The sequence below is a fragment of the Spinacia oleracea genome, chromosome 1 (assembly GCF_020520425.1).
Source record: "Spinacia oleracea cultivar Varoflay chromosome 1, BTI_SOV_V1, whole genome shotgun sequence".
In the NCBI taxonomy this organism is placed as follows: Eukaryota; Viridiplantae; Streptophyta; class Magnoliopsida; order Caryophyllales; family Amaranthaceae; genus Spinacia; species Spinacia oleracea.
The window spans coordinates 75,578,577-75,606,401 of record NC_079487.1 but is presented as its reverse complement, the minus strand read 5'-3'; the positions used below and the strand labels follow the sequence as shown (position 1 = coordinate 75,606,401).

At 35.0% G+C, this 27,825-nt stretch overlaps 1 protein-coding gene across 4 annotated transcripts; it reads left to right on the top strand.

Annotated features, from left to right (window-relative positions):
• The first annotated feature begins 187 nt into the window (after positions 1-187).
• Positions 188-27,640, top strand: LOC110777394 (methylesterase 17-like). Of its 4 annotated transcripts, none has more exons than XM_021981998.2 (4): positions 188-556; positions 1,613-1,753; positions 6,408-6,524; positions 13,505-14,373. In XM_021981998.2, exons 1-4 carry the CDS (start codon positions 329-331, stop codon positions 13,526-13,528), a joined length of 510 nt encoding a protein of 169 aa, XP_021837690.1. In that variant the 5' UTR covers positions 188-328; the 3' UTR covers positions 13,529-14,373. The 4 variants fall into 4 exon arrangements, with proteins under 4 accessions (XP_021837690.1, XP_021837691.1, XP_056690470.1 ...); XM_021981999.2 differs by having other exon boundaries at positions 13,472-14,373; XM_021981997.2 differs by lacking the exon at positions 13,505-14,373 and adding an exon at positions 27,075-27,640 and having other exon boundaries at positions 191-556.
• Positions 27,641-27,825: the final 185 nt, after the last annotated feature.

The following is a 27,825-nucleotide window of genomic DNA, read 5'->3' as shown; positions in this document are numbered from 1 at the left end:
ATTTTAGGTGGGGATGGGGATGGAGTGACCTACATCCGCATCCGCCCCGCCCCGCCCCATTGACATCCCTAGTTATCTGGTATTGATGCTCTAAGGTTCTCCGTTACCACTTGTAAAAAAAAAACAAATTAAGTGCGGGTCCCATTAATATCAGTATATTTCATCGTTTGTATCGTGTTGCCTTCTACAGAGTATATCATCCTTTTGATTTGTGCTTCTTTTAACTTTACCTTTTAAAATTCTTCATAAACCCCCATGACCCCATCACTTGTAAAAAAAAACGAACGGTTGCGAAAAGCCTAAACTAAAATTGGTAGAAGAATCTGAAATGACGATTACACTATCCGCACACTTTGTGTTGATCCATGGCGCGGGGTATGGAGGGTGGTGCTGGTACAAAATCCGATGTCTACTTGAAAGCACTGGGCAAAAGGTTAGTTGCCCGGACCTTAGTTGCTCCGGGATAGACCTAACGGATGTTGATACTATCCGTTCTTTCCAAGATTATAATAAGCCTCTCGATGACATTTTAGCAAGCCTACCAGAAGGTGAAAAGGTTAGTTATTATACTCTCTTCTTTATTAACTTGTTTTAACGCAGTTTTAATACTCACTCCGTCCCAGATTAATTATTACACTTTCTTTTTTCGTTCGTTTCACATTAATTGTTACACTTCTAAATTAGGAAATCCCTCAATTATTATGTCGTCTCTTTTTTCACTAATTTTTTTTTGTCCCCACACTCTCTATCCTCCAATTAATAAAGTACCCTACTAACTCCTATCACATCTATTTTTTCAATAAAATAACAATTGATAACCAAACAACCATTTATCACCTAAAACTTTGTGCAAAGTGAAGGATTTGAAACGGAGGGAGTATCATAAATTCATAGTTTGACGATCTTGAAGCTAGACTTGTAACTAATAGATTCTCATAATTTTGCATTTTTCCAAACAAATAAACAATGTTTTACTTTTTAACCATTGGAGTAACTTATTTTGTCTACTTTTAAATAGAAAATAAATGAAAACTTATCTAAAATAGGTTTTTTTTAATCGAAGATATAAATTTGGATGTCATGTATTTGACGATTGTTGAAAAGATATTCAAACATGAAACCTATAAGAGCATCAATAGTGGTGTTATCTCTTATTTTCCCACTCTTAGTCTCTCTCCTCATCCACCTCATTACCACTCTTATTAAGAGTTAGCTATTAAAAATCCCAAGAAATACACTAACTCTTATACACTACCTCTTATTTAATTTTTTTACATTTTAAATTTACTTTTATAACAAAAATGTAAAAAATTAAGCATGATATCCCACAATGTGCCACCTCAACCCCCTCTTATTTTCTAAGAGCTACCTCTTATTTAGAGAAAGTCTCCATCAACCTCTAAATAAGAGGAAGCTAAGAGTTACCTTGTTTTTTCTAAGAGGTAACTCTTAACATTTCTCTCTCCTTAAGAGATGGCTAAGAGTCATCTATAATTGATGATCTAAACAGGCCCCAGTCTTAACCACGACGACCAAGAACTCATTGGCCTACCCTACTGTACTGTGACATTTACAATATCCAAGTTAATTTGGTTAAATATTGTTGAAATAGGTAATTTTGGTAGGGCATAGTGCAGGAGGTTTGAGTGTTACAAAGGCCATTCAAAACTTTCCCGATAAAATCCAAGTCGGGGTATTTATTGGCGCGGTGATGCTCCGTAACGGGTTCCAAACTGAACAAGATAGAAAAGATGTAAGTAGTATTTTCTTGTTTCTTGCGTATTTTTTCCCTTTCAATTATGTTTGATTCATTTGATCTTATTTTAAGTTTGTTTACACTGTGTACAATGGTTCTTTTAATAAAGAAAACCTCATAACAACCCTGACGAAGCTGGGTGAGACTGTGAGAGGAATAGAAGGATTGTCCACTTGTTCTTGTTGGGTTTCTTTTAAGGCTGCGTTCTATTCACATGATTTTTCACTTATTTTTCCTGAACTTATCTTATCTGAACTTATCTGAACTTATTTTTCCTGAAATAAGTGGAAATAAGGTGACAGAACAGGGCCTAATTTGGGTCTGGGTTAATTTCCGGCAATGACATTTTTATGGTAGTTTGCGGTTGCGGTATTGAGAACATTCATTGTTCTTATTTGCAAGCATTGCACACATTAGAATAGCCATTCAACCCAGCATTTTCTTTCATTCATTTCTATGTAAGTTGTCCAACAAAAGAGCTTGGAACTCGAAAGGTCCACCATTATTCACCGTTGTGTTGGAGCTCGAAAAGTCTTGTTCATAGTACCCTCTTAACACATCAGCTTGGATATACATGTCTCGTTCATCCGCAACTACCGTGTTGTGTATGATGAGATAAGGCTTCATTATGTCGGCTAATATATCTTCATTGTAAGCAAGAGAATGTTGTCGTATAATGGAAAATCTCGTTTGCAAAAGTCCAAACACACATTCAATTAACATCCTTCCGAACATGTGCTTTAGGTGAGGACGAGTAAATACTTGGATAAACGTAGCCCATTTTGGATAAATAACATCTGCTAGGCAATACCCCATGTTGTATTCATATCCATTCACTTGAAAATTTTAAGGAGGTGTCTTACCTTGCAAAAAATCATCAAACACAAGAGAACGGTACAGAACATTAAGGTCATTACATGAACTAGGGATACCAAAATTAAAATGAATGTCAAATCCATAGATGTTGATCCACAACATCTTAAAGAATGAGGCTAGAATTCCCGCTACGTCCCTGGTATTGACCTTTCTCGGCGTTAGGGCATATCTTTCACTCATATTTTCGCAATTATTTCAAATTATTGTGTACTTTGCATGAAAAATAATTTACTTTAGTGAAGAGAGAAAATTAATTTTGAAAAGTTTGTCAAAATATAATAAAATGAGTCTCTATTTATAGAACTTGAAATTTTAAAACCGCTTGTAATTATTTATTATTATTACTCCCTCCATCCCGGAATACTCGTACCGGTTTGACCGCTACATAATTTAAGGCAATTTAATTGACTTATTATTTAATTAAGTAGTACTCCCCCATTGCTAAAAAAGTGTCATATTTGGACGAATGCGCGGGGATTAAGAAAAATGAGAAGTGTAAGAAAAAAACAATGATTTTGAGTGTTTTTTTGGGAAAAGTATAAAGTAGATAATTGTTATTGATAAGGTACAAATAAAAGTGGATGTGAGAAGGAAAAGTGGAAAAATTGCAGAATGTGTAAAAAAAACAAGCATGAATTATGGAAAAGTGGGAAAAGTGTATGGAAAAGTGGAAAAAATGTATGTCCAAAAAATAGAAATATTACACTTATTAGGAAACACTATTTATGGAAATAAGACACTTATTTAGGAACGGAGGGAGTAGTTGATATTGGGTATTTTTTTAATAATTATTGGGAATTGCAATGCAAAAACTTATAAATAATTAATTAAGTCTAAAGTATTAAAAAGAAATAAGTTGGTTCATTTAAAGCACATAAAGACTTTAAACATCAAATTGCGAGGAACCTATTAGTCATGAACTAGTTTAGGGCCCGTGCAACGCACGGCTACTACTAAAAGAATTTATTATTTTAATATTAACTAAAAGACTTGTGATATTAGGAAAACATGAAAGTAAAAGGATATATAAAAAAGTATAAATTCAAAGTTGTGTAAAAATAATATTCAAATGAACTAAATTTGCATATTACTATGCAAAGTTAAAAATTATAGTCGTTTACTTGTATGTAGAACGATCTAACAACGTTAACCAAACCCGAATGACTCAAGATTAATGTTCGATAAGACCCGAGCATAACCGAGTTAGTCAAATACAACATATTTTGAATTGAGTAAAATCTTGATAAATAAACTTATATGTTAGTTTACTTACCATGTATTATTATTTTAATTAACATTCTTACTTACCAGTTACCATGTATTATATTATTAATAGTAGACTAACATTAGAAGTTTATTTATCAATATTTTTTATATTTCTTATCACACTAAAAAGTTATAATATTACATAAATAAAATTATATCATAAAGGAAAAAATAATATTGATTTAGCTTTCCTCCAATAATATACTCCCTCTGTTCCTTTAAGTTCTTCCCATTTGGGAATGGGTGTGGAAAATAAGAAAACTGGAATCTTTGAATGTTTGGGTATTTTTGTAATGATTGGGTGTAAGTGATTGGAATAAAGAAGGAGAGAGAAAACAATAAACAAATGATGTAAAGTAAAGATATTTATTTCTTTATTAATAAATCAGATTACAGCGTGGATAAAAACATGAAAACAAATAGGATGGCTTGAAAACTCTCCTCCACCTTCACACTTCTGCGAAAATGAACCAGAAATAATTAGCAAAAAATTCAAGAAAATTAACCCAGAAATAAAAACCCAAACAATTCAAGAAAATTAACCTAGAAATAAAAGTAACCCAAAAAATTCAAGAAAATTAACCCAGAAATCAGAAGTAACCCAAATTTCAGAATATGAGCCCAAAAATAATTAGCAACAAAAATTCAACAACAATTCTATGTAAATCAGAGATTAATGAACAAAAATTCAGAGATTAATCAACTTAAATTATTCAACAAATTCAGCGATTCTCCGTGTAGATTTATCAACAAAAATTCAATAAAATTCAGCGAAAATTCAACCCATAAAATTTAAAACATGCATGAACCCATAAATAAAGATCAACCCAAAATTTGAAATATCAACCCAAAAAATAAGAAACATCAATCCAGAAAAATTCGAATATCATCCCAAAGAAATCGAAACATTCGAACATATATACCCATAAAAATTCGAAACATACCCATAAAAAATCTAAACATACCCATAAAAATTCGGAAAATTCAGACATACCCATAAAAAATCTAAACAAAAAATAAAAAAAACGAAAGGTCAAGAAACATATACCCGTCAAATTTCACCATCAATCCACGATTTTGAGGATTTTGAGGTCAAATTCGACCATGAAAACTCTAGATCTAGAGTTTTTATGGGCGAATTTCACCATCTAAAGCCTTAATCTAGAGTTTTTTTTCAGAGTGTGGTGGCGGCGGCGGAGGTGTGGTGGTGGTTGCGGCGGATCGGAGATTTAGAATTTCACCATTTAAATTCGATTTCATGGTTGCAATTTGTCGAAAACCTTCATATTTGAGGAACAAAGAAATTTTGGAGAAGAGAGAAATTTTGAGTTGATTTCTCAGAGAGATTTTGGAGGAGAGAGAAAAACGTGAGAGGGAGAAGAAGAGAAATGAAGAACAGTTGATGAGAAATCAGAGTTCATGGAGGAGAGAGAAAAAAATGTGAGAGGAAGGAGGAGATAAATCAGGAGAGATTCGTGAAAATGATGGAGGTGAGAGAGTGGTTTATTGGGAATGATTAATGAATAAAATAAGAAAGGTGGGGAATTTTATGTTAGAATAAGGGTGGAATCTTTAGGTTATTTGGTAAATATAAGGGGAAATAAGGGTGAATTGGGAAAAAAAAGTATGTCCAAAAAAGAAAATGGGAAGAACAAAAAGAAACACCCGAAATAGAAACGGGAAGAACAAAAAGGAATGGAGGGAGTATTATACAGTACCCATCCATGGTAATTAAAAGATATTTTTATCTTAGTTTCCTAAAAAAACGTAATGTAACTTATTTATTTTAAAGTAAAAAAATAAAAAAAAACATTTTGGCGGGAAAAAATCGCACCAGGAAATGACACGTGTCATTCCCAGTGTCTCTTTTAGTATATAGTAATAGATGAATTTAATAGATCTTGTTAACATGATTTTTTTTGTCAGAAATAACCTTTTAAAGTTAACATCTTGTGAGAAAGGACTTTATAACAACTGTTGTGAGAAAGGGCCAAAAAATGGTTTTGTATTGTGAGATGAGACCTTAATTCATTTCGGCAACTTTTGTGTAAGACCGCTTTACCGGAAAGACCACTTTGGTTGCTTAACTAATTGGTTACATTTCTTAACTAATTGGTTACATTTCTTAATTAATTGATTCAATTGCTTAACTAATTAATTCTCTTGTTTAACTAATTGGTTCAAGTGCTTAACTAATTAGTTCAAGTGCTTAACTAATTGGTTCCATTGCTTAACTTATATAACACCAATGTGGTCTTTTGTATAAGACCGTCTTATAGAAAAGTTTGTAAATTTATTTTCAACTCACTATTCCGACGTTGACTAGGCACTTGCCTGTCACGTGCCCATTAAAAACATTTTTTGAGATATATTATTCTTTTTCCTTCTTTTACCTCATTTTCCTAATTGAAATTTAAAATATTTCATAATAAATATCCACTTATATCACAAGGAAATCAGGATTCAAGGGTGTACCATTTTCATTGTTGATTTCTGATCGATTCTACAGGGGACACCTGATTTGTCCGTAAACAGCGAAGTATCTAACAATGTCAATCCTCCTCCAAGTGCGATTTACAACAAAGAAGATCAACGTAAGATATCGTGTCAAATGTCTCCTTTAGAGGTAAACTTACATAATTTTACTCTTACCAAGCAGAGTCGTCTTAACAGTATGAAAGTAGACCCTCAAAATTTAAATACTTTCTCTATTCTGAAAATATCACACTATGGTTGACTTTTACTCAACTCTTAATATCTCAAATTGTGTGCAAATAAAAATTATAAAAAAAATAATATTTAGAAAATATATATAGATACGAATCTAACATGACCCCATATGACTAAAATTTTCTTACGTACGAATCACAAAAAATGGCCAAAGTCGTACTGTAAAAAACAAATGTTACGATATTTACGGAACAGAGGAAGTATAAATACTTGTATGTATGTATGGAGTATTAAATGTTTTTTCTTGATTACTCTCTCCGCCCCGGAATACTCGACCCGGTTTGACCGGCACAGAGTTTAAGGGACTTGAGTTTACTTATTTAATTTAATAAGTAGTAGTTGATAGTGGGGTATTATTTTAATGTAGTTAGTGGGAAATATGTAAAGGGGTGGGGTTGGGGGAGAGTAGGGGTTGAATTTTTAATTATTTTTTGTAGGGAGTAGGGGGTAGGTGGGTTAATAGGGGTGGAGTGAGAAATAATATAATATTATTAGAATATTTCCATTTTTATAAACAGGTCAAGTATTAAGGGACAGCCCGATAAGAAAAACAGATTAAGTATTCCGGGACGAAGGGAGTAGTAATTTTATTTTTTGGGGGTCACTACACACTACTCCCTCCGTATTTATTTAAGAGATACACTTGGCCGGACACGGATATTAAGAAGAAGAATTGAATGAAATAAAGTAATAAAGCAAGTGGAGTTGGATAGATATTTTAATAATTAAATAAATGGGGACCATGTCATTTTGGTGGGTGGGTGTGGGATGGGTTTATGAAATTATTTGTTTAATAGGATGGTGGGTCATAGGGTAAATTAAATGTATTATTTAATTAGATGGTGAGGTTGATAAGTTACTAAAAATGGCAAGTGTATATTTTAAATAAATACGGTCGGAAAAGGCAAGTGTATCCCTTAAATAAATACGAATGGAGTATAAAAGAAATGCACTAAGAATTTAAAGAAATACTCCCTCCGTCCCGGAATACTCGACCCGGTTTGACCGGCACAGAGTTTAAGGCACTTGAATTGACTTATTTAATTTAATAGGTAGTAGTTGATAGTGGGGTATTATTTTAATGTAGTTAGTGGGAGGTGGGTTAAGAGGTGGGGTTGGAGGAGAGTAGAGGTTGAATTTTTAATTATTTTTTGTATGGAGTAGGGGTAGGTTGGTTAATAGGGGTGGGGTGAGAAATAATATAATATTGTTAGAATATTTCCATTTTTAGAAACAGTTCAAGTATTAAGGGACAGCCCGATAAGGAAAACATGTCAAGTATTCCGGGACGGAGGGAGTAGAAATAATAAAAAGTAACACGTAGAAAACCGAAACATACCATGACCCAAGGGCCAAGGCACTCGAATGGAAAACCATTTACCAACTTTGAATTTTGTTAGCTAATGGAGTAATCCACCATATTCCAACAGTTTGCAATCAAGAGAATGAATTTTGTGATATTTAAATATGCATAATCAGGCATAAAAAGAGAGAAAATGGAGGGAGAGAGAGAGTGTGATAGTCTTGGTTTGATAGTCTGGAGCAGATATTGTAATTAAGGACCAAAAAAATTGATATCGGGTTATCTGTTTCGTTTGGCTTGCCCCATTTAACTTTTCACAGTCTCCAAAATTCGATTTAAACATAAATATCTCTAATCCTACACGCGTAAAAGTTATAAAAAGTTGTTATTCTAAAAAAGTATATTTAAACGAATCTAACAATACCCCACGTTACTATAATCTTTCTTATACTACGTATATAGTAGTGATAATTCATTGTCAAAAGTTTGTCCAGTAAACGAGAGGTTAGCGCTTAGCTGTTTACTGTTTGCATTAGCCGTTAGCTGTTTACTGTCTGCGTTAGTCGTTAGCTGATTACCTTTTTGTTTAGCATATTTGACTGCCGACTTGACTAACGGTTTATATAAATGTATTTGGTAACACTTAGCTGATTGCTAAAAGATGATAGTTATTTGATGGTATAAAATGACATTCAAGAAGATTAATTTTTTTGTAGATTTAATCGGTGAGTTATAAATTTACAAATACATTTTAGTATAATTTTCTGGAACATTTACTAATAAATAAATTATACTGAATTACTAAAGATCTAAAAGGTTGCCTAACTCATCTAAAACAGTGAGATAGGTTAAAAGATTCATCTACCCTCTGCATCTTCCTTTACTTTGCAGTCTGTAACTTTTACAAAAATCCAATTTTAATCCATCACCACTTTTTTTTTTTTTCATCTACAATTATAGTTATACTATGTACAACTCCTATCTACATAATTTCTCGCTGAAAATCAATACGGAGTACTTTGCATTAGTGGTGGAGACTAATGGAATTGATTCAATTATCGTCCAAATAGAAAAAGTCGGTGAGATGGATCCATTACTCCGTATATGGTAATTCTCAATAATTTGGTAATGTTTCAGATTTTTTATTTATTTATTTTGCAATTTAGTCTTCATTTAATTATCATGTATTTTTGCTATATTTTGAATGATTTTTTTTACCAAAAAAAGCCAAATTAAAGAAAGATTCATATATCAGATTTGTAAACTTAGGAAAAATTAACCTTTGGAAGAAAAAAATCAAACCTATTAATGGCGGAGAGATTGAGTTTGGAGGAGAGATCCAAGGTAAAATAGTCTTTTATAATGTTGTACTTGCAAATCTCTCACCAAAACATTGCTGTTAGCAGCGTATTGCGAATCGAAGGTTTGGGCTCAAAACTCTTTCTCAAACCTCTACTTATCATTAGAACATGTATATTGGGGCTCTTGGAGTGGCTCCCAAGTGGCTCTCCAAGTAACTCTCTAACAAGAACTATCTCTTGGCCAACATTGGGGCTCTTGAGTGGTTCTTAAGGAGCTCTTGAATAGTTCTTCATGGAGAGCTACTTCAAGGTAGCACTAAATGGTAAAAATGATAATGGATAGCTCATTTGAGGAACCAACCAATGTTGGGTGTTTTTAAAAATGAATTCTTGGGTGTGTCTTGTAGAGAGATAGTGGTAGAGAGAGGGGAAAGTCCCCCAAGAGCTCTTTTAAAGAGTCAACAAATGTACATGCTCTTAGGGGTGTTCATTAGCGGGTACCCGCTTTTGCGGGTAATGAAAGAGGTGGCCCATGACCTGACCCGTAAAAATCGGGTACCCGGTTAGCGGGTACCCGATTAACCCGGGTCGGGTCATAGGGTACCCGATTAACCCGGGTCGAGTCATATGGTACCCGAAATATTTAACAAACTAATTTTTTAATCTCTTAGTTCAATACTCCAAAGCAAAAAGGGGGGGATTTTTTAACAAATCAAGGAAAATTAAAATTAAAATTACACCAAAGTAGAAGGAAGTAAGGACGTAATGAACCAGCAGTCCAACAACAAAACACAAAGAAGTAACAACAACAAAGGGCGAAGAAGCAACAACGTCAACCAGATCTGTCAACAAAGCAATAATCTTGGAGTAAAACAATGACAACCGCAACTTAGTCAATAACATAGAGAAATTAAATCAATTGTGCAGCTTCGTCACTTCAACGTTCCCGATTAAATCGATTAAAAACTCCAACAATCTAAAGAAATAAAAAAATAGAGAGCCTTAGTGGTGAGATTTAGGCCCTGTTTGGTAATTAGAGTTTAGCGTTTAGCTGTTTACTGTTTGCATTAGCAGTTAGCTAATTACCTTTTTATTTAGCAGATTTGACTGCGGATTTGACTAGCTGTTTATATAAACGTGTTTGGTAACACTCAGAGGTTTGATAAAAGCTGTTCACTATTTAATTGTGCAAAAAGACACTTATGGACATTAGTATTATTATTGTCTTTTTAATTTTTTAATAATCAATAATTGTGATGTAAAATGTGATTTGCTAATTTAGAAAATATTATACAACTTTAGAAAACACAAATAAATACCACGTAAATCATTAGTATTTAATATGTGATATTATTAATTACCAATAATAACAATAATACATTAATAATCATCCTCTCACATCATACACACAAAAATATCAGAAAAAACGGAGATAAAAAAAACATCAAAAAAAATGGGCATGAAGAACCCAAAACCCACCCCCAATAGAATCAAAGCCCATTAGGTAATTATTAAGTAAAAGTAATAAAAGGAAAAAAAAATCTTCAAAGTCCCAAACCCAAACCCAGACTCCACTTCTGTTCTCCAACAACGCATCTTCGTCTTCACCTTCTTGCCATCTCCGTCCGACATTCCTCCATCCCCATCTCCTCAAATATCTACTATTTTCCACTCCTAAAATATTTCCCATATTAATTATCAACGGACATCAACAATTCAAGGAAAATAACCGAGAAGTAATTTGGTAGGGATTCAACTTTTAATTTTAATTTCTCCAGGTATATCAAATATCCACCAAACAAATGTTTTCCCCCAATAATTATCACTGAATATCCAATTAAAAGTTTGATGGTTTATTTTTATTGTTCATATGAAATAGGTTTTCCGGACTTTTTTTTTGGGTTAGATTTATGGTGGTTTAATTGTGAATTAGTTTGGTAAATCACTGATCAATTGGAGTTGTGGAGATGTAGCTCAAGGACTCAACAGGGAGGACAAGATCGTCTTTTACAATTTCGTACTTACAAAACTCTCAACGAAACGTTGCTCAAAGCAGCGTGTTGATAAATGGAGGTTTTAGGCCAAAACTCTAATTCAAACCTCTTTCTACCAAACACCACTATTAGAGTGTTTGACTAGTCAAACCTCTAATAGTGGTCCAAACCTCTAATTTTCTCCAAAACCTCTATCTACCAAACAAGGCCTTAATGATCCTCCATAAATTTTAGTGAGTGTGAGGTTGAGTTTGGAAATTATGTGAATGTGTGGCTTTGTGTGCGGCTGTAACAAGAACTGGAACCCTACATGAGCTTCATTTTTTTTAAGAGTATTTAAACGGATACCGGGTACCCGATTCCCAAAATAAACGGCCCATGCCTTGACCCGCATACCCGGTAATTTTTCCGGGTCGGGTACCCGTTCCGATTATTTCAGAAAAAATAGAAAAATACCTGCTTTATTTGTGTCGGACCAGCGGGTCGGCGGGTCTGGTATTTATGAACGCCCCTACTTATCAAACACCACTATTAGAGTATTCGACTAATCAAACCTCTAATTTTGTCCCAGAAGTCTTTCTACCAAACATGACTAAAATTACAATAGAATAATCTTTTAAGGACGGAGCAACTACATCTCTAAAAAGAAACACCAGCCCTCAGATTCCCACCGCCTAATTGTGATGAAACTAGCTAAATGAATCTAAGTACAGAAATCTAACAGCAACAACAGTGGTTGCAATGGTAATCATTGAGATAAGAGGGAGGATTATGTGGTGTGGTAGAGTTTCTGAAAGTGGTTGCAAGCTGTGTATTATCTGACAGATCAAGAGTTAAATTATGTGGTATAAAAAGTGTGGAATTTGAAGAAGAATCAGATGAAGAAGGTGGAGTAGTAAGGGGTGTAGAAAGAGAAATGGAGAGTGGGGTAGAGAGAGTAGAAGATTGATTAGAGTGAGAGCTTATAGAATGATCAAGATTGGTTGGAATAGGGAAAATGAAAGGTAGGTTTGGATCTGGAGTAACAATAGTGTGTTAAGGAAGGAAAATGTATGGAGGAAACGCAGTCACAGTTGTATGATCAGCTGTAGGCAAGTGATAAGGGAAATGTGATTCATGAAAGGTGACATCCCTGGAGACTGTTATTTTATTAGTCTACAGTCCAGAACTTTGTACCCTTTCTGAGTTGGAGAATATCCAATGAATACACATGGTTTGGCCCTAGGGTCAAATTTAGCTCTGTCAACTTTGCTGGTAGAAACATAACACAAGCAGCCAAAAGTTCTGAAATGGTCATATAGGGGTTTAGTTCCATGGAGCTTTTTATAAGGTGTTATGCCTCCAATACTTTTCAAAGGCATCCTGTTGATCAAGTATGTTGCACGCAATACACATTCTCCCCAAAATCTGATAGGAAGCTTGGATTGGAAATGAAGTGCCCTAGCAGTTTCTAGTAGGTGTCTATGTTTTCTTTCAACCACCCCATTTTGTTGTGGTGTTCCACTACAACTAGTCTGATGTAGAATACCTCTGTCTAGTAAAATTTTCTTCATGTTGCCCTCACATAGTTCTAGGGCATTATCAGATCTGACATATAAAACCCTACTATTGAATTGTGTTTCTACCATATTTAAGAAAGAAGTAATCACAACTACTGCATCACTTTTGCATTTCAGTAAATGAGTCCATGTAGTCCTTGTAAAATCATCAACTATTGTGAGGAACAACGTACATCCATTATATGTTTTATTCTTATATGGACCCCAAGTGTCCAGATGTACCAGTTGAAAGATCTTGCTAGTCTTAATGCTACTTATAGGAAAAGAACTTCTGCAGCAGGACAAATTTGACAGATAAAGTCATCTCTAATAGAATTTGTCAAACTATTAATGACTGTCCTCATCATATTGAAAGGCATGTGTCCTAGCCTTAAATGCCAAGTCTGTTCATCTGTGTTACTTGAAGCAGAAGTTGTAGCACAAGTAGTTGATGTTGCTTTATTGAGTTGTGACTGCTTGGATTCCACACTGTACAATCCTGATCTCACACTACCAAGTACATGTGGTTGTCTCATTAAATGGCCCAGTATATAACACTTATCAGCTGTAAAAGACACTGTACACTGTTGGTCTTGACATAACTTGTTCACACTAGAATTCAGGCACATGCAATACATCTTTTAATTGTATACTCTCATTTATTGTGACTGTTCCCCTGTGATGTATTGCTACTTTTCTTCCATCAGGTATGGTGATGCATTCATTAGTGTCATGAACAGGTTCATAGCTATCAAACATGCTAGTCTAGCACACATGTGATCAGATGCACCACTATCCAATAGCCAACTAGAGTGTGAGCATGTAAGAAAGCAATATGTATTACCTGCCATGAAAGCATGACCAGAAGTTTCTCCTTCTTCTGTTGAAGTGTCTGTGGTGCTAGGCTTATCTGACCGTTGTTTGTTAAGTAAACTCAACAGTTGTGTACATTGTTCTGCAGTAAGAAAACCAGGTTGTGGTTGTTCCTTGTCACTGGGATAAAACTGTTGTTGATAATCTGCCATATCATCAAAATAAGTGTCATCAGAATAAACAGCTGCAGCAGTTCTTTTGTCATTCTTAAAGCCTGTGAATCCTGGAGAAAATCCATGTAACTTGAAACATCTTTCAGTGATGTGCCCATTCACCTTGCAATGATCACAGAAGTAGGTAAAAGGCTTTCTGTATCCAGTTGATTTGTTACCTCCTGATTTCCTGATTGATAAGCCTGATTACTGTATTGGTAAGAGTTTCTTCCATACGGTTGTGACCGCTGACCCCTATAGGAAGTGTAGTTGTTGTTCTTGGGATGATAATCATTATACCTTCTTCTATCAGCACCAAAGGCATGACTCTCTGTCTGTGTTGGTGATGCAATTTCTCTTTGCCTTTCTTCTTGTGTTAACATTCTGTATGCATGAGTAATTGTTGGAAGAGGTTGCATCATCAACAAATTACCTCTAGTTGTTGCCAGATGTTCTCCCAATTCATCAAAAATTGCATGAGCCTTTTATCTTGTTGCATCTTGAAAACCTTTTGAGTCAGATTACATGTGCACATATTACAAGTACAAGATGATAATTGATTAGCTGCACTCATCTTGTCCCATATAGACTTTATTTCAGTGAAAAACTCTGCAATGTTTTGTCCTCCTTGTGTAATATCAACAACCTGTTGCTCTAAAGAATATAGTTGTGGTCCAGATACAAAACCATATCTCTCCTCTAGATCCACCCATATTTCTCTTGCAGTATTGAAGTACAATACACTCTTGGCTATAGTACTTTCCAGATTGAATATCAACCATGATATCATCATATCATTGCACCTCATCCATGCCTCATAAGTAACATCTGTAGGATCTAGCTTGCTTAAAACACCATTAACAAAACCTAACTTGTTCTTAGATGACATAGAAATCGTCATACTCCTTCTCCAATCTCCATAGCCTTCTCCTTTGAATTTTATTGAAACTAATTGACTAGCAGTGTTGTCAGTAGGATGCAGATAGAAAGGTGAAGCATGATTTTGATTAGGTGGTAGTAATGTTTGATCCATTTTGTATTTGTAGTTTCAGAAGTAAAAATTGATCCAAAATTCAGAAATGAAAGGAAAAGGAGTGTACAGATTATCAACAAATTCAGATACTCAATATACTACAGAAATTATCCAAAAAATTTGGCAACTCAAACGGCTAAGAAAAATTCAACCACAACAATTCTAATATCCAGTAAATGAGAATATGAGGATGAACAGACCTTAAGAATTTGCAGAACTCAGAAATCGAAGAATTGCAGAACACAGAAACTTTGATCAAGATCAGCAGATGATGTTGCACCATAATCTGATTCTCACTGCTCTGATACCATGATGAAACTAGCTAAATGAATCTATGTACAGAAATCTAACAACAACAATAGTTTGGATCTTTGCAGCATAAACAGAGCATAAACAGAACTGCAGAGAGAGAGAGATTATATTGAAAGAGAGAGATCTTACAATCAGCCTAATATTTTGTAATAACTGAAATGAGAAAAAGGGAAAGCAATCCTATATATATTTGCATATTGTAATGCTGTCATAGCCAATAGGAAGGCAGCAATAATCTAACTACCAATAGGAAAGCAGGAGTAGATCATGCTGTAAGAAAGCCAACGTGGCATAGTCATAACTGAATTCAGTTAGGGTGAATTTAGTTAGAGAGGAAATGATTCTGTGTGAGCAAGTCCATCAGCTTTGCTATGCTGTGACTGAGTGTTTGATGATGTAGCTGACTCATCATGACCAACAAACTACTCGAATATCGTGTAAGAGGTACGGAGTAAATGGCAATATGTACCCCAGTTGGTCATTGTACAAGGGGTTGCATTTTTCGCATTATTTAAACACTGGACGTGCAATAATTCCAATTTATATTGATGCTAAAGTTTTAGGAAAATAATCTTTTCGGTTTTCTTTTAAATTGATGACTAAATAATAATCCTACCTAATCCGAAGTGAAGCAAACCATAATGATTCAGCATGGGCACAATGCATTTAGCATGACTGGAATCCTAAATTATCCAAACCCGACCCACATATCTAATTTCACAGCTCTACTAGTGGGCCACTTATGTTTCGTTGGCGCTTGCTTGTGATACTCACACCCGAGGCCAAGCCTAAGCCCAAGCCCAAGCCCATCAAGTCTATGGCATCGCCTAGCTGCGGCCTGCTACAAAGTACTTAGTTATGCAGTTTCCGTGCTCAATGAGCTACAAGCCTACAATATGAGTAAGAAGGTCTTCAACGTAACTATATTGCACCGAGCTCCATAACTACCTTAAACTAAGGGTGAGCAAAAAGTTAGAGTACCATGAATTGGAACCGGAACATGTTAGGAAACTGCAGTTTCGAAATCGAAATCAGTTGTGTAGGTTTCGGTTCCGGGTAACAAAATTGAGAACCTGTTGAAACAAGTTCTGGTTTCGGTTCTCAATTTTTCGGAACAAGTACCCTGTTGGGTACCACTACCCTGTACACACCAATTCTAATATGAATTACCTAAAATAAGGGTCCGGGCTTTATTAAAATGCTTCCTATGCCTAAAATATAAAGCAACCAAGCTACTTTTTGGAAAATATAAATATGAAATTTCAATTTAAGCCCAAACTATAAAACAATCAAAGCCCAAACTATAAAGTAGATTTTTTTTTCTCAATAGATTACCAATAATTTATTTAAATTTTAAAATAACAGGGTACCCTGAATCGGAACCTGTAACAGGTTTCGGTTCAGGTTCTCATTTTTAGGAACCTGTTGCAACAGGTTCTGGTTCATGTTCCCCTTTTCAAGAACCTGTTGCAACAGGTTTCGATTCCAATTTCTGAAATTTTTACAGGGTATCTGTTGTGCTCACCCCTACCTTAAACAATACCGGTCCAATAAGATGCAAGCTAAGCTTATCACGACTTCACGAGCTACTTGACACTCTTTCGTTAATTCTCAATTGACTTATATGTCTTGTCCTTTCCAAAAGAATAAGAAGTCGCATTCAAATAACCAAAGAGTCCTCTCTTATCTAGTACTTCCCCCGTCCCAGAATACTCGCACTGTTTCTTTTATTAAATCGTCCCGGATTACTCGCACCGTTTTTAATAAATGAAAAACTTTTATTAATATCATACTTACTTATGGACCCACCTATATCCTTAAAAAAACATTAAAAAGTGAGTCATTTCCCACTAGCTCTTTAAAAAGTTTACATATTTCCACTACCTATATTATAAAATACTCAATATCAATTACCATCTAATTAAATAATAAGTCAATTACATTGTATACTCTGTGCGGTCAAACCGATTTGAGTATTCCGGAACGGAGAAAATATGAACAATAGTGGATTCAACAACAACAACAACAACAACAACAACAACAACAACAAACAACAACAACAACAAACAACAACAACAACGGGTAATTTTAGCGTATGCGGGCGTCGAATAGCTATACAATTAAATCAACATTTATAACATTAGATATACATGTACTCCGTATTAGGGGTGAGCGAAACCGGGTACCCGGTCGATTTTCCGGGAACCAGAACCGGAACCGGTCAGTACCAGGTCCAAAAAATTAGAACCAGTCTCGGAACCAGTTAGTACCGGGTCCTCATCTCTAGAACCGGTCCCGGAACCGGTGGGAACCGGTTCCAAAACCGGGTACCCGGTCTAATTCTAATAAATAAAAATGCTGATGAACTATTAAAAATAAATGTAGTGCTCATGGAGTCATGGATAGATAAAAAAAAGCTTCATATAATATAGAATTACCCAGGAAAAGAGGGTTCTTGCTTGCCTGGACATTTAACTTGTTTTTAAAGATCAAAATCCCAAGAAAACCCCATCTAATCACATCTCCTTTCTCTCTTTTGACCCCATTAGTTTAGTACCCTCCTTGAAGCCAACCTTACATAAATGTTGGTAGGTTCAAAATTGAGAAAGTGATCTGAATGGTGAGGAGTTGAGGTGAATGGGTGGCTGCGTGATATGAGGAATGACTTAGGGTTATTGAGATTTTGTTTTTCGTATACACAACAGTACAGAAGCGCTAGTTGGATAATAAGCATTGGGCTGGGCTTAAATAAATTTGAGAATTTCTGTAGTTGATTAACAAATGGCACTGGATATTCATATTTAGACTGTTACTACCGGGCAGGCGGGTACCCAATCGGTACCGGGTCCAAAATCTCAAGAACTGGAACCGGAACCGGTTATAACCGGTTCCCAAATTTTGGAACCGGAACCGGTCCCGACAGCACCGGTTCTGGGTCCAGACCCGCCGGGTCCCGATCGGTTTCGGGTCCGATACCGGGTACCCAAACTTTCTGCTCACCCCTACTCCGTATATACACTTTGTACAAATTGAAATATGCTCTAAAAAAGAAGTTATTTTGGAAAAAATTGACGGTTTACTCCACCATGCATTAATTAAATATTCAAATAAATATATGTAAGATTGCAAAAAATGTTGGATATCTGATGATTTCAGCTGCCGCATTAGTTATTGGATTTTTTACTACTTTAGAAAAACATCACTTTTGTATTAACTATTTTATGAAAATTTTATTATTATTTACTACCTCCATTTCAAAATGATATTTACACTTTTCATTTTTGTCCGTTTCATAATGTTTTTAATACTTTATTTTATTCTATTTTCGGATATGAAATTTTCCTACTTTACCCTTCTTACCCACAATATTTACAATATCCCACACACTTTCTGACAATCAATACTCAAGCTCTATCTTCTCTTTCATTCTCTAACATATATATAAAGTACATATATACTTTAACCGTTCCGGAAATATCGCACTATGATTGAGTTTTACTTCTCTAACCATTACTTTGACTCTTAATATCTCAAACCGCGTGGAAGTAAAAATTATAAAAAATTAATATTTAGAAAATATATGTATCGATACGAATCTAACATGACTCCATATGTCTAAAATTTCCTTACGTACAAATCACAAAAAGTTGACCAAAGTCGTAGTGTGAATAGTGTAAAAAACAAATGGTGCGATATTTTAGGAAGAGAGGAAATATATATATATATATATATATATATATATATATATATATATATATATTACATCGTAATTAACCTAGAAAGGTCAAATAGGTAACTTAACATAATTAAGGCTCTACAATATTAAGATAATATATTCCGTATATAATATCGTAACGTCCCCTCTCAAGGTGGAGCATGAAGATCTCGAATGCCCATCTGGTCAAGAAAAAACTCAAATTGCGCCTTTCCCAACCCTTTGGTGAATATATCTTGGTCGACACGTACGACGAACAAATAATCCCCTCCTTGATCGCATCACGAATAAATGGCAATCTGCCTCAATGTGTTTCGTTTTCTCATGAAACATCGTATTCGGTTCAATATGCAATGTAGAGTGACTATCCCAAAACATAATCGTACCTTGCTTGTGAGCTACACCCAAATCACGTAGTAGTTGCTTCAACCAGTTTAACTTACATGTCAATCCTGCCATCGAACGATATTTTTCTTCTGCAGAGGAACGAAAAATAGTATGTTGTTTCTTGGTCTTATTGGACACTGAAGACAAACCAAGCAACACAAATCAACCGGTCAACGAACGACGAGTGAACGGGAAACTTACCCAATATGAATCGCACCAACCTTCTAACTACAACACACTGTCAGAACGAAGGAGTATTCCTTGACCCGGACACTTCTTCAAGTATCTTACAACTTGCAAAGCTGCTTCCCAATGTTCCTCTTTCAGTGCCTTGGAAAATTAAACTATCGTTTTCTTAGTGTTTTTGGGGGTTTGACCCGTCTTAAGTTGGAAGCGGCATGTTTTATGCCGCAGCATATAGGAGTAATCCTTTTTGCCTTGGAAAAATAAACTATCGTTTTAAGAAAAAGATGATCGTATTTGGGGGTTTGCCCCCGTCTTAATTGGAAGCGGCATGGTTTATGCCGCGGCATATAGGAGTAATCCTATGTGCCTTGGAGAAATAAACTATCGTTTTAAGAAAACGATGAGTGTTTTGGGGGGTTTGCCCCCGTGTTAAGTTGGAAGCGGCATGTTTTATGCCGCGGCATATAGGAGTAATTCTTTTTGCCTTGGAAAAATATCGTTTTTAAGAAAACGATGATTGTTTTGGGGGTTTGCCCCCGTCTTAATTGGAAGCGACATGGTTTATGCCGCGGCATATAGGAGTAATCCTATTTGTCTTGGAAAAATAGACGTTCGTTTTAGGAGAACGGTTTTCAGAATTTGGATAGGTGATCAGCCTATAATTGTTCTAATCTGGGCCACTTCTTAGGCTTCAATCAATTAGGCTTGGGAATGTTGCTAATCTGGGCCACTTCTAAGGCTTTTATTCGATTAGGCTTTAGCATGCATATGTTAGATAAATTATTATTTGACGTGCGAGTAATAAATAGTACGAAACAAGTAGAGTAGTATTTTTATAACTTTGTAAGGAAAATTTAGTCGATTACAAGAGAGATTACTAGTGGCTGAAGCTGAAGCAGCTACTTTCGAAGTAACAGAAAGAAACCCTATCAGGACCGTCAGAGGTCGTTTTTAGGCAATAGATCCTTCTATGAAAGACGAAGTCAGAATACATCTAGAAGAAATATTTCTTGAGATTGTCTGCATTCCAGGTGCGCAGAATAGGTCGGCCTTGCATGTCTTGGATGCGGTAAGTTCCATCCCTAACTTCATCATAGATCTCATAGGGTCCTTCCCAAGTGGGCGTCAGCTTACCCTGCTCATTGGCTCGTCCTACAGACTCCATTTTCCGGAGAACAAAATCTCCCACTTTGAGCGTTCTTTTAGAGACCTTCTTGTTGTACTCCCTCGCCATCCTTATCTTGTACAACTGTTGTCTCAGTGCCGCATTTCCTCTAACTTCAGGCAAAAAGTCCAAGGCTAGCTTCATCATTTCCCAATTAGCATTCTCGTCATATAGCATGACCTTCAGTGTAGGTTCACACATTTCTATAAGAAGTACGGCCTCGGCACCATAGGCTAGCAAGAATGGGGTTTCGCCGGTGGAGTTCTTAGCCGTGGTGCGGATTGACCATAAGACGTTTGGCAGCTCATTATCCCATAGAAGTATTTGCACCAAGTTGCGTCAGTGGTCCCTTGGACATACATGTGGTGACGATAGGCCAAGAGGTGTACATTAGGATAAGATGTGCCGTCATAGGCATTGATAGCTGGCGGCTTCACTTTAGGCTCCTTGGGAGCGTTCATAATATCAACACAGAATGGAGTGGTGTAGTCAAGGATGAGACCGGCTACTCCTTGTTGGATATGACATATTGGGTCTTGCCTCCTCCCCTGAGAGGTTCTACGCCGTTCGCTGTCCACACGACTTACGTTTGTTCTGGTGGGACGGCGTGAAGGAACAGCAAATGGTGAATCTTCCATAACAGGAGTGGAGCCTGTGTCTGAAAATTCAGTTTCTTGAGGCTTGTCCAGCCGAATCACTGGTACTCTCCTGGTCGGTCCCGGTTCGGGCCGAGCAGTTGTTAAAATTCGACGCGGAGCCATAGGCTGGAAAGAAGTTCTAGGTCTGTCGAAACGTCTGTCACGCTCGTCATTTCGAGTTTAGTCTTGTCGCCAGACATTAGACCGGGTGACCCCATTAATGAAAGGTATCACCGTCCCATGAGACTGAGAGCGGATGGTTTTGCTCTCGTCCTAAAGTGTGTCCATCTGCGCCTTAAAGCTGGCCGGGATATCTTTGAGTTGTCCCGCTGGCACCGGCAGGTCGAGGTTTTCTTCCATGACGGTATCAGCGTCAGCCCTCAAGTGACCACCTGGGGGGAATGAAGGGTGAGCCGTCTCATCTTCCAATAAGACTTGCTCAGGTTGCTGCTCAGGAGGGGGATCAGGACGATCGTCCTGCCCCGTGGAGTGGTTGCTTCTCTCGTCCCTCCCTCGAGGAGGACGGTCACCATTCATTCTTGTCTCGTCAATTTCGTTTCGATTGATGGGCACGTCTCCGAAATGCTGGACGCCTACCATGTTACTTTACCTCCCCACAAACGGCGCCAAATGTTGTGGGAGTTTTTCCAATGGTTGATGACGAGGAGGTATCCGGTTCCACGTAGAGTCCACTTCCCCTCACGTCGGACGGATTTCCTGCAAAACAAGAATATTCCCGAAGGATTATTCCCTCCGATGCTTAAGTAAGATTAGGGTTTTTGAAAGAAGTGCTTATTGAAAAGAAAGCATTAACTATCTGAAATCGAATGGTGTTTTTCTATCTAGGAACTTGTGTCCTTTTCTTGAAAATTGGGTGTATTTATATCCTCCCCTAAATGGGGGAAACCCTAGGAGAGAATCATATGATTGGCTGGGCTATCATGGCATGACAAGTGTCCTTGTCATAACATTCTTTGTATTCATGGGCTGAAAGAAGTGTTTGTACACTTCCCTCAGCCATTCATCAGCATTTGTCCATTCCATGGTGGCTGCCAAGTAGACATTTAACCGGTTGGGACGTGCCACGTGGCTTGATGCAATTGGGCCACGTAGGCTGGGTATTTTTACCCACATCAGTGTTGGTTCAGGCTTATTGAGGATTTCAATAAAGTGTTGGACTTGATTTTCAGAAACTCCAGCGAGGCCTTGCCTAATTACACACCCCACTGCTTGCGACGAACCGTTGTTGATGCATGTGTTGACTGCATTGGTAAGGGTTGTTGCTGCTCTCATCTCAGTAGCACGACCTCCTCTTGCACCACGAGTATTTGTAGTTCTGACGGGTGTAATCACCACCTCTCCCTCGATCCGAGGTTAATTTCTCCATCTTTGCCCATGATTAGATGGACAAATCTATACTCTAAATCTAAATTCTCATTCACTGCGGAAAATTAAAGTTTTAGGGTTTTAACCTATGCTCATGATACCATGACAAATAATACCCAAGCTCCGTCTTCTTATTCATTCTCAATATATATATATATATATATATATATATATATATATATATATATATATATATATATATATATATTACATGGTAATTAACCTCGAATGGTTAAATAGGTAACTTAACATAATTAGGGCTCTACAATATTAACATAATATACACCGTAAACTCCATATATACTATCATAACACTTTCTCTTAGTTTATTTATTTTTTCTTACACCCATCCACCTTTTTACACGTTTCTCTTATTTTATCCATATTTTATTATATTCAACCCACTTTTCTACTTTTGTATTAATATTTGTGCAAATAGTAATATATATATATATATATATATATATATTACATTGTAATTAACCTCGAATGGTTAAATAGGTAACTTAACATAATTAGGGCTCTACAATATTAACATAATATACACCGTAAACTCCGTATATACTATCATAACACTTTCTCTTAGTTTATTTATTTTTTCTTACACCCATCCACCTTTTTACACGTTTCTCTTATTTTACCCATATTTTATTATATTAACCCACTTTTCTACTTTTGTATTAATATTTGTGCAAATAGTAACCGTAAAAATATTTATGAAACGGGTAGTACTAACTTTTTATTTTGAATTCACTACCACTTTACGATTTTCTCATTTTAAAATTAATATTTCTCTTTTGATTCTTAATCGTTTTAAGTGAGTCAAAGCTAATTCTCATCAATTATAAAGACCCTGCTTTTAGAATTTTGTAAAAGGTCACACAAATTAAAATATTTGCGAAGTTTTAAAACATTTGTAAAGTATCAAACGAGTTGTTTTGAAATATCATTCTCTATGAAATCCTTACAAAAAAAAAAGAAGTTAAAACGAATAAGAATGAAAGATTTATATTAATTTTAAAATGAGGATGCCGTAAAATGGTAGTATTATTCCAAAACAAAAACATACTTTAAGGTATTAAATTACAATGAAATTTTAATAAGCTACTTATACAAATATTGTATATTTTTAAGGTAGTAAACACCAAAAGTCTTAGTTATTTAATACTTCCTCCATGTTTAATAGTTGCAACGTCTAAAACTTTTACCCTATATACATATTCTACTTTGATTATTGTTGGTGATTTATATGTAGGGTAAAACATAATCATGTGGGATCTTGTTAGATTCGTCTTAATGTGTATTATCAAATTATCAACCTTTATAATTTTAGAGAGAATTAAATATGTTAATGATCAAACTTGGGTATTAACATACGTGAAAGTGATCATCGTTGCGAGTAAAATTAAATGGAGAAAGTAGTAAAAATTACTAAAATATCATGATTTCAGCTACTCTACTAGTTATTGAATACTACCCTCATCTCAAAATGATATTTTCACTTTTCATTTTAGTCCGATCCATAATGTTCTTTATATTGTAGTTTACTATTTTTTGACATGAAAATTTACTATCTTACCCCTCTTATCCCATAACATTTACTCCCTCCGCTCCACAATACTCGCAACAGTTAATCCAACACATAGTTTTAGGAGGGTTGAAAATTCAAGAAAATGAATAAACTAAGTTGCAAGTGGATGAGTGAGGATATTTTTTTATTGGACGTTTCACAAGGACAATGAGTAATTTACTTTAGTTGTTGTAAGGGGGTGTTTGAGAGTATATTTTTTATATTTTATTATTTATTATTGTTGTACAACTTACTACTCCCTCCGCCCCTTTTTATTCTTTACGCTTTCCGTTTTTAATGTCCCAATTTATTTTTTACATTTAGAATATTTCCTTTTATATTGTATCATAATTATCCTTAATATTATGTCAAAAATCGTGCAATTGATTATTTTAATTACTTAAAATCATTGGGACACTAAACCTTTCACACTTTCCTAATGTCATATTTTGGATAAAAATGAACACGTAATCAATAAACGTTTTTTCCATTGTTTAAATTAAAAAAGGAGGAATCTTTGTCAACATTAGTTAGTTGTTAAACAACATGCATAACACCAAACCTAAAGAATAAAAAGGGATTGATGGAGTAAATATTTTTGGGGACCATTTGGAAGGGAGAAAACATACAATAAGTGTGGTCTCTTACCAAAAATAGAATTATTCAAGAACGATAAAAAATGCAAGTATTGCGAGTATTCACAAACAGAGGGAGTACAATTTTTCACTCACTTTTTCTTACTTTACTCATTTTTTTTTCTTACAGTCATCCACCTTTTTACATTTTCACTTTTACTTTATCTATATTTCATTATATCCACCACCTTTTAATACATTTTTTCACTTTTATTTTAATATTTGTGCAAATAATACTCCCTCTGTCTCTTAATAGTTGCACCGTTTTGACTTTTTGCACTATTCACATAATTCACTTATACATTATTTCTAGTATATGAAAACAAATGTTAATGTATAATATTTTGTTGGGTTCATCTTAATCTATATATTTTTATAAGTTTTTATAATATGTAGTTAAAGATATTGATGGTCAAAGTTGTGCATGTGTCCAGTCAAAACGACGCTAATATAAAGGGACGGGGGAGTAATTGGATAGATTATAAACGGAAATAATAGTAAAAAAAAACATTAAAAAAAGTTAAGACTTTTCCTTGACCTTTTTCCTTTCTCTTTATCCATTTTTTCTTCCACGAAAAAACCATGAAGGACAAAACTATATATTGTGATAATGCGTTCCCTCCCTGGAAAATCAAACAACAAATCTAGTTGAATTTACGACATGTAAGTATGTAACGCCTTGGTTAGGCAGTACAATGTTTAATCTAGTGAAATAGTTTTTTTCTTTTTTAATTTTGAACATCAATTTTTTTTAATGAGGTGTCACTTCACACCATGGCATAACGTGGCTCTGCCACAATGAAAGAGTACTTATCGACAACAATAAGACTTGTTTTAACTATCTATTACTTTGTGGGCATTGCGATGCCCCGAGTTTTAGCTTTGAATATTCTTATTGTTGTTAGTTTTAATATCATGTTTCCCTAGTGTTTGAGTAACAAAATTTGTAACACACGATTAAAAGTTAAAAGCAAACAATAAAATAACTCATGTTAAAAGCACAAAGTAAATAATATCTTCCAAACCAAGTTTTATGTACGAAGTATTTAAGTTGAGTATGAAAGGCACAAATAAAATATGGTGAATGTGGTAAGACTTTTACCTCATTTCTTGCTCCATAATAAGCATTTTTTGTTTACAATTGAGCAGATGACTTGCCAATAGTGTATACTAGATTTTAGCCCGTGTGATGCACGGTTTCTATTAAATTGTTACGTTAAAATAAAACTCCTACATATATCAACTGCTATATTTTATATATTAGATTAAATTGCTTTTTTTTTTATTATTTTGGATTGAATTTCATTTTAGATTTATTTTTTAATTATTATAGTGTTTGATTTTGGATGAAATTGTATATAAGAAATATTAATAATTATTTAATAAAAATATTTACGTGGCAACTAATTATTTATCTACGTGGTATTCGACTTTTTAATTCAAAAATAATTTTGAAGTCTTATTTTTCATTGGCCGAAACCATTAGATTTCCTACGTGGCGCTCTAATATTGGATTAATGTTTGATTTTGGATTGAATTTTATTTTAGATTAGTGTTTGAATTTGGATGCACTACAAGAATTTGTATCTTTAACGACAACTTAATTACGACGGGTCAAAAATTCCGTCGTAAAAGCCTTTTGCGACGGGGCTAACAACCAAACAATGATGGGAATAACCGTCGCAAAATGTCTTTTACGACGGGTTAACGACGGGATTTTCTATTAACGACGTCCCCTTTTATGACGGGTTCGCGACAGGAAATCCCGTCGTTAATCAATGATTATTGGCCTTTCGCGACGGGATTTCTCGTCGTTAATAGTACAATTTCTTGTAGTGATGAATTTTATTTTAGATTTATTTTTTAATTATTAGAGCGTTTGATCGATTTTGGATGGAATTGTATATATTAGTAATTATTTTTTAATTATTAGAGCGCTTGATTTGGATGGAATGTATGTATTAGTAATTAATTAATTAATTTAAATATCTACGTGACACCTAATTAATTATCTACGTAACACTCGATTTTTTTAATTCAAAAATAAATTAGAAATGTTATTTTTCATTGGCTGAAAGCATTAGTAATCCTAGGTGGCGATCTAATAATTCAGCAAATATGCCTCCTTTATATATGTATATTAGATTAGATTAGATTGTTTACCACATTTAGGACTGGTTTATATTTTTATTGAAGCGCCTAACACAGTTTATTGCAAAGTAAATACGAAAAAATGAAAGTTAATATATATTGCACAGGATTGCACACTGGCAAAAATGCTTCAAAGAACAATCCCAAGTGGAGCTCTAAGTGGGGCCGTGTTTCCTGAAGGTAAGGACTCCAAATCCAATAATGTGCCACGTGTTTACATCAAGACGATGCATGACAACGTGTTTTCACGAAAGCAGCAGGATGTGATGATCAAGAGATGGCCACCGCATGATGTATATAGTATTGATAGTGATCATTTTCCCATGTTCTCCAACCCCTCTCATCTCTTTGGCTTACTTCTTAGGGTGGCTGCTAAGTTTGAATGCTTTTAGTTTTTACTTTTTAGTTTTAAGCTACTACATCTCTCACTACATCACTCACTTAGTCACTTGTGTTGCTTTATATTTTATTTTATGATGAACGACATATAGAATTATTTGTTAAATATTTCATGTTTGTATTGAGGGATAAGAAGAGTTCACATCAGAGAAACTCTTATTCAATAACACCTCTAGTCCTTCATGGACAAGATCGAGTAGGATTAAAATAATCTAATATATATATATAAAAGGGACGTAATGAGAGCGTCCACATAGGATTGCCATGTCAATAATACTAGTTTAGAGGTCCGTGCGTTTGCACGGGTCTTATACAAATTACATTTTGATTTACGGTTTGTTAATAAGATAGTAATAGCTAGATCATCAATATTTCACACATTGTCAAGAAATTAACAAAAATCCATTTACAGTATAAAAAGTACCATTTACATCACCAATCACATTTTATGGCATTATT